Source organism: Podarcis filfolensis (assembly GCF_964270895.1).
Source record: "Podarcis filfolensis genome assembly, chromosome: Z".
In the NCBI taxonomy this organism is placed as follows: Eukaryota; Metazoa; Chordata; class Lepidosauria; order Squamata; family Lacertidae; genus Podarcis; species Podarcis filfolensis.
The window spans coordinates 37411426-37419141 of NC_139617.1; the positions used below are offsets into that span (position 1 = coordinate 37411426).

Here is a 7716-nt window from a genome sequence, read left to right on the forward strand (position 1 = left end):
ATTCTCCCAGTGCCACAACCCTCTCCTTCCCCCCCAGCTTTGCACCCTTGACTGTTCTTTGCCTCCCTGGAAGATGATGATAATAATGATGATGATGATGATGATGATGATGATGATGATGATGAAATAATCTATATCCCGCCCATCTGGCTGGGCTTCTTCTTTCATTCTTAAATGGAGGATTGAAAGGGACAAGTGGGGAAATTAATGTGTGTTGCTCCACCTACTTTTACTCTTGGCAGGCGGCCCCCAAGAGGTCAGTCAGTGGAGGCTAGTCTATTAGGCAAGCAGGGCACTGCCCTCACCCAGCCACCACTGGCTTGCCTTCTTCCTTACAGCCAATCAGGATGTGGCTCTGCCTGTCATTGGGCTCCTTGCCTTCTGCCCCACCCACCTCAATGGGCAGGAGCCACCTGTCCTTGGAACACCTCTGCTCACTTTGCTGGCTTCTCATGTCTGCCGTAGGTCTCTCTGCTTACTGTTTATTACAAGGGCTCCTGAACTGTGGTCTGTGGACCACCACTTAGTCAATGCTGGTTTTCTTCTACCTTTCCCTGCTTAAAACCACAAGAAGCTCAGAGAACGAGAAGCTGTCACCACAGCAGGAACAGCCAGAGCCTGTGAAAGGCAATATCGGTGGGGTCACTTAAAATGTCTTGATGGAGGGTTTGTGGTTCTAACGTGTCCCACAGGCTTGTTACACATCTGTGCTGTGAGCCAGTGTGATGCTGTTTAGTAATGCAGAGACTGAACTGCATTACTGTATATAGAGCTTAGCATTAGCTGAAAAAGCAACTCATAAATTACATGTTGTCAAAGACTGGAAGACCCTGAAAAATTCTATGCAGGCAGCTGGGTGGGATTTTACCTTATATACAGTCTGTAGAGAGAGACACTGGACTCCCTGTCCATAGTACAGTGTCAAATGTGGCTTGCCTAATTGGTCCCAAACTTTTGGAAGGGCACCAGGTTGGCAGAGGCAACAGCAATTAACAACAGTTTAAAACAGTTTACAGTCTCACAAATAAGGTATCTCCTAAAAATACACACAGATGTGTTCCTCTCTCTGTAACAAACCGTGAAGTGCTCTTGAAATAAGAAGTGTTAAGGAAAGTGGCGGGGGTGAGGGACAAGCAGTGGAGAGAAATCTTAATCACATTCAGCAAAAGCAATGGCAATCCACACTTCTGTAACTTCAATCAGGAGTTGTTACCTGTTAGTCTGAACAGCACAATTCAATGTCATCCATCGCTTGGCACGTGGATGCTATCCCGATAATGTATGTTCGTTGTAAAATAAATGAATAAATGAAATCATCACCACATTTGGCTGTCCAGAAGTTCTTGAAAGCCCACTGTCCTTGCTGGTGTTGCTTCCCTGCCTTCTGACTCTTTGGCATCATCCTGCCCCAGGTGAAGAAGATCATGAACGAGGTCTTCCAGTCCCTGCGGGGCCAGTTCAACTTAGAGGAGTCCTATACCGGCCAGGAGGTCCTGGGTATCGTCCTGAACACCATCAAGGTACAGCCCAGGGCAGATGGATCCTGACACCTGAATAAGATGCAGATTGAGTGAACTGGTCTATCATTTCTCTTCCTTTTTGTATGGTTCCAAATGTCATGAGTTTGGGTGCCAGAGTTTTGGGTGCAAGATGCCCATAACTACTGGGTTTAATAAGTGTTAGAATTTAATCACTGCTTGGAGAGTGAAACTGAAAGTCAGGCGCTTAACAGCTGGACTCCGCTTCCTGTGTTGAGGAGATCGCTTGAGAGGTGGAGATCGCTTGAGAGAACTAATAATGATGATGATTATAATTATTATAATTATAATTATAATTATTATTTCTTATTTTGTTTATACCCAGCAACTCTGGGTGGCTTCCAACACACATATAAAACATAGTCAAACATTAAACATCTTTAAAAAATGGAACACTTCACCAATTTGCAGAGGCCATGCTAACCTCTTTATCAATCCAATTTTATTTTATTTTTTATATAAATATTTATTAGATTTTCCAATTTTATATAAACACAAAAAGAAAAAAAAATATTAAAAACAGATCAATTTCAATAACAATCTTTCAAAATCATATTTCTTTGACTTCCTCATACCTCCCCTTCTTGTTTTCTAGTTCAACCTGATGATTCAGCAAATCCTAATCTCTTAACATTCCTTTTAAAATCAACCTTATTTTCATTCCACTTTTTTTTAAATAATAACTTAAAACAATCTTAATCCCCATTATCTTTATCATAACAGCTAGAGACCACCAAAACTCAAACCAACATCTTTTCAGAGTTCATTAATTTTATAGTATTTCTGTAAATAGTCCTTAAATTTCTTCCAATCTTCTTCTGCTGACTTTTCTCCCTGGTCGCCGATTCTGCCGGTCATTTCTGCCAGTCCCATACAGTCAATCAACTTCATCTGCCATTCTTCCAGAGTGGGTAGATCTTGAGTCTTCCAGTGCTTTGCTATAAGTATTCTTGCTGCCGTTGTAGCGTACATAAAAAAAGTTCTGTCCTTCTTTGGCACCAAATGGCCGGCTATGCCCAAGAGAAAAGCCTCTGGTTTTTTCAGGAAGGTATACTTAAATACCTTTTTCATTTCATTATAAATCATTTCCCAGAAAGCCTTAATCTTTGGGCACGTCCACCAAAGGTGAAAGAATGTACCTTCAACCTCTTTACATTTCCAGCATTTATTATCGGGCAAGTGATATATTTTTGCAAGCTTGACTGGGGTCATGTACCACCTGTATATCATTTTCATAACATTCTCTCTTAAGGCATTACATGCCGTAAATTTCATACCTGTGGTCCATAACTGTTCCCAGTCAGCAAACATAATGTTATGTCCAAGATCTTGTGCCCATTTAATCATGGCTGACTTAACCGTTTCATCCTGTGTATTCCATTTCAGCAGCAAGTTATACATTTTTGACATAATTTTAGTTTTAGGTTCTAGCACTTCTGTTTCTAATTTAGATTTTTCCACCTGGAAGCCAATTTTCCTGTCCAAATCGTAAGCCTCCATTATCTGAAAATAATGAAGCCAGTCTCGGACTTTGTTTTTTAATTTCTCAAAGCTCTGCAGTTTCAGTCTATCTCCTTCTTGCTCCAAAATTTCCCAATATTTTGGCCAACTGGCCTCCATATTGAGCTTTTTCTGAGCTTTCGCTTCCATTGGTGACAACCACCTTGGGGTCTTATTTTCCAGTAAATCCTTGTATCTGATCCAGACATTAAACAAGGATCTCCTAACAATATGATTTTTGAATGCTTTGTGAGCTTTAACCTTATCATACCACAAATATGCATGCCATCCAAAAACATTGTTAAAACCTTCTAAATCCAAAATGTCCGTGTTTTCAAGAAGCAGCCAATCTTTCAACCAGCAGAATGCTGCTGATTCATAGTACAGTCTGAAGTCCGGCAGGGCAAAGCCACCCCTTTCTTTTGCATCAGTTAAAATCTTATATTTTATCCTGGGCTTCTTGCCCTGCCAGACAAATTTAAAGATATCTTTCTGCCACTTCTTAAAACAGTCCATCTTGTCCACAATTTGTAATGTTTGAAACAAAAATAATATTTTAGGCAATACATTCATTTTTATAGCAGCTATTCGACCCATCAAGGAAAGCTTCAAATTTGACCATATTTCGAGATCTTTTTTCACTTCAGACCAGCATTTCTCATAATTATTTTTAAATAAGTTCCCATTTTTAGATGTCATGTTAATCCCCAGATATTTCACCTTCTTCACCACAGACAGACCTGTTTCATTCTGAAATTTCTCTTTTTCAAACAATGTCATATTTTTCTCTAAAACCTTAGTTTTGGTCTTGTTCAATTTAAATCCTGCCACCTGACCGAATTCTTGAATTAATTCTAAGACTCTTTTGGTACTAGATTCTGGCTCCTGTAACGTATCAATCCAATTTTAGTATACAGTATGTGCTGCAGACAGAAAGATGGGCCATCAGCAAGACAGACACTCTACCAGCCAGCAGATGGGTGAAGCCCCACCCAGAGCTTTGAGATAGTGAGTTTGAAGAGAGTGCCAAAATTTTGGTTAGGAGGAAGTTTTAGGATTTCAGTTGGCTATGGTGAGATCAAAAGAAAAAAGGCTTTCAGTCTGTTAAATGCAGCAAGCTGGAGAGGCAGGATCAGAGCACAATGCAGACTGACAATTTGAATTAGAGGTTGCAGCAATGGGAAAAACGGGACTCTCTTGCAGTGTATGCTGGGGGCCCCCTCCATTACAGGCTCAGGTGTAAATAAACTATATATCATTATGACACCACAGTCTACACTGTGCCTCATTTCCAAAGGAAACACAGACTAAGTGCCTAGACCCCTGGAATCTTGTACCAGTCAGAGATTGGGGTGGCATTTAGCCCCATATTACTAATCATGGGAGCAGCAAAGAGGGTGAAGCCCAGCTCTCTAGAAATAACAGGTTGTATCTAAGGTACTACAAAGTGAAAGTCACTTAGCTGTGCCTGCATGGCTGAGTAGGGATTCAAACCCTGGTCTCCTGAGTCCTGGTTAGAGACCAACCATTACACAGTACTTGCATCAGGGGCTGCAGTCTTTTTTGTGGCAAATAATCCCCCCTCCCCTCTACTTGTTCCAGACAACAACTCTGCAGCTGCTGGAGAGTCAGGAGGAGCAAAGGGGGAGCAGCAGCACCGAGGAGGAAGGACCTGCGGAAAGGAAGCAGCCAAGTGCCGCACCCCTTTATGGGGATCCCCACAGCAACTCTCTCCGAGAACCAGCACCAGGGGCATCCCCCGCTCCTTTGGCTAATCTGAAGGAAAGCTCAAGCAGTCCGCCATTCACCGCTCTCGAAGGAGCCCAAGACAGACTGCTTTTTGCAGCTCCTGAGGCTCATTCTTCGGAAGCACCGGTTGAACAAACTCGTGCAGCCTCTGCTCAAACTGCAAGGCCGCCTCTCAGGCTCTCCGCCAGTATTGAGAAGGAGAGGCAAAGCACTCAGGGTGAAATGGACACAAAAGACACCGCCATTCTGGCACCTCCAAATCCAGCGGCGCATGAGACGGCACCTCCAATGGAGAGGCCCACAACAGGTCCAGAGGGCAAGGAGGAGAGTGGGGCAAGTCAGCACACCGCTGGCCCCACTTCTCAAGCTGCTCTAGCCAACAAGCAGCAGGACTTGGCTGGAGCCTCACAGCCAAGACCAGCATCCAGCCCCATGGAAGCGGATTCCAGGTCTGTGCCAGGGTGGGAGGGGGACGGGAACTGTACCCATTATGAGTCTCTTGCCTTTCCGTGCCTCCCCACCCCCACCCCCTAATAGCATGGGGTTTAAGGCACAAAGGAAGACCCTGGCTCCCCCTTGTTGGGTGATAACGCTGAGGCCTGTTGCCTCCCCCCAACTGCAGCGTCGCCTGGGATTCATTCCTTGGGTCTCCCGTCACACTGATGTGGCCCATATTCAGGGACATGAGCACACAGTGAGCAGAGTTCAAAACAGAAGCTCAGCCTTGAGGAGTAACATCTAAGCCTAATTTATTGCAAATTAAATCAAACGTAACAGAACAAAGAAAACATGGCTCCTCTCTCTGTCTTTCTTCCTCGGAGAGAGAGCGGCAAAAAACAAAAGCTATACAGAGCGGAAACAGCATATCTCAACTTCCTCTCACAAGACTCCCACAATCAGTGCTGGAATGTAAACAGACATGTGACATGTAACAATCCCACACACATCTGCAGTACAGGAGGAATGGAATTCTCAACACCCCTCTACTCCATTCATTGACATCAGTGCTAGCACTCCCCCACTCCCTCATTTAACCCCCACATCAACCCTGTAAGGTAGGCACTACCCAATGAGCTTCAGGACTGAGTAGAGATTTGAACTCTGGTCTCCCAGGGTTCTGGTCCGTTAACCACTGCATCACTCCAACTCTCCTTTTCCTTCTGTCTTTTTCTCCTGCAGTCTTCTTGAGGACAAGAGTGGTTTCTTCAAAGTTGCCACTCCCAAGCCATGTGCACTGGGAACTCTGTTGGTAGAAGACGACGACGACGAGGAAGAGGTGGTAAGAGCTTTGAGGGGGTGCAGTGGTGTATGGTGCCATTTGGGACGGCTTAAGGTGGAAGGCATAGGTAAAGGTAAAGGGACCCCTGACCATTAGGTCCAGTCATGGCCGACTCTGGGGTTGCGATGCTCATCTCACTTTATTGGCCGAGGGAGCCGGCGTACAGCTTCCGGGTCATGTGGCCAGCATGACTAAGCCGCTTCTGGCAAACCAGAGCAGCGCACGGAAACGCCATTTACCTTCCCGCCAGAGCGGTACCTATTTATCTACTTGCACTTTGACATGCTTTCAAACTGCTAGGTTGGCAGGAGCAAGGACCGAGCAACAGGAGCTCACCCCGTGGTGGGGATTCGAACCGCCGACCTTCTGATTGGCAAGCCCTAGGCTCTGTGGTTTAACCCACAGCGCCACCCATAGAGGCCTTCAATAGGTGTTTGATAAACTAAAGTGGTGGTGTTTTGTTACCAGGGCACCACCAATCTTTCCTGTGGCTGTTAGGGGCGCTGTATTGTTACGGTTTTGTGGCATGTTCATATTTATGTTTCAAGCATGCTTTCAGTCCAATCAGTCCAATCACTTTATTAGGGTCAATGCCCACTATTCAAAACTAACAATAGCTGGAGCCACAGCCACTGACAGGCAGCAGAGCCAACTACTTCCAGTTTTGTCCTCTTCCTCCCTGCTGAGTCCCACAAGGGGCAACCCTGCGACTTACTAGGAGAAAGCTAGAGCCCACATCCTTGGCTTCCTTCTCCCGCTTGCCTTGCTGATGGTCCTGCTCAGCTGGCCACCTGAGTCAGAGCCTGCCCTGCCAAGCAGCAGTGACCTAACCCTGCCTTTCTTTCTCTCGGTTTCAGAGCCTTAAGGGTCGGCCTCCCCCCACCCCACTCTTTGATGATGATGACGACGACGACGATGACCTGTACCTGCTGGGATGAGCGGCCTGGCAAATGCCATGGCAATACTTTCTTTTCTCAAGAGCTTCAGTGATTGCTGATCTGGGGCTGAGATGGATGGAGCTGGAGTTTTTCCTGTGGGCCTCCCCAGATTGCTCATTTGGGCTTTGGTGGCCTTAACTCATGGTTTTTGAGGCTGCTGGCAGGAAGAGGGGTGACTCTCTCTCTCTCTCTCTCTCGGTAGTAAATGTCAATTTGGGACTTTGTCTAGCTTCAAAGTCCTGACTGTTTAATTCACGACTGCCGAACACACCTGTACCCTACACGCTTTTGACCCAGCTGCTGCTGGGAGTAGCGGTGGGTATCACCTTGAACAGCTCCTCTCTGTGGAAACCAAACTTAACCTTTTGCCATAGCTCACCTCCAGTTTTGAACCTTGGCAAAACCAGATCTTGAAAATAATAATAATAAAGTGCAATTAAAATAAATTAACCCTGTTGTCTCAGTTCTTTCACTTTAGCAAGGCAAGAAGGGGAGTGGTATTTGTGTGATTATATATGCCAAAAACCCACTCACCATTTATAGGGCACCTTAGGTGCTTCACGTACATACACCTGATATGGTAAGAATTAACCCCAGTCCTGTGAGGGAGGCCAGTATTAGTAATCTCTTCGTATTTCAGGTGGGGAGGCTGAAACAGAGAGTGGCTTGCCCAAAGGTTGAATGGTGAACTCAGGATATGCAGAAGGTGATA

At 45.2% G+C, this 7716-nt stretch overlaps 1 protein-coding gene across 2 annotated transcripts in view; it reads left to right on the forward strand.

Moving 5' to 3' along the window:
• LOC310754753 (FK506-binding protein 15-like) overlaps positions 1–7450 on the forward strand; it is a 70961-nt gene extending 63511 nt beyond the window's left edge. The window contains exons 21-25 of one of the 2 annotated variants that reach the window (XM_083596969.1): positions 549–630; positions 1411–1520; positions 4641–5236; positions 5967–6066; positions 6924–7450. In XM_083596969.1, coding sequence (XP_083453095.1) covers positions 549–630; positions 1411–1520; positions 4641–5236; positions 5967–6066; positions 6924–7004 — 969 coding nt within the window. In that variant the 3' untranslated portion in view covers positions 7005–7450. Of the gene's footprint in view, positions 1–548; positions 631–1410; positions 1521–4640; positions 5237–5966; positions 6134–6483; positions 6620–6923 lie in introns of those variants that run through there. The other variant, XM_083596970.1, reaches the window with a different exon arrangement.
• The last annotated feature ends 266 nt before the right edge of the window (positions 7451–7716 follow it).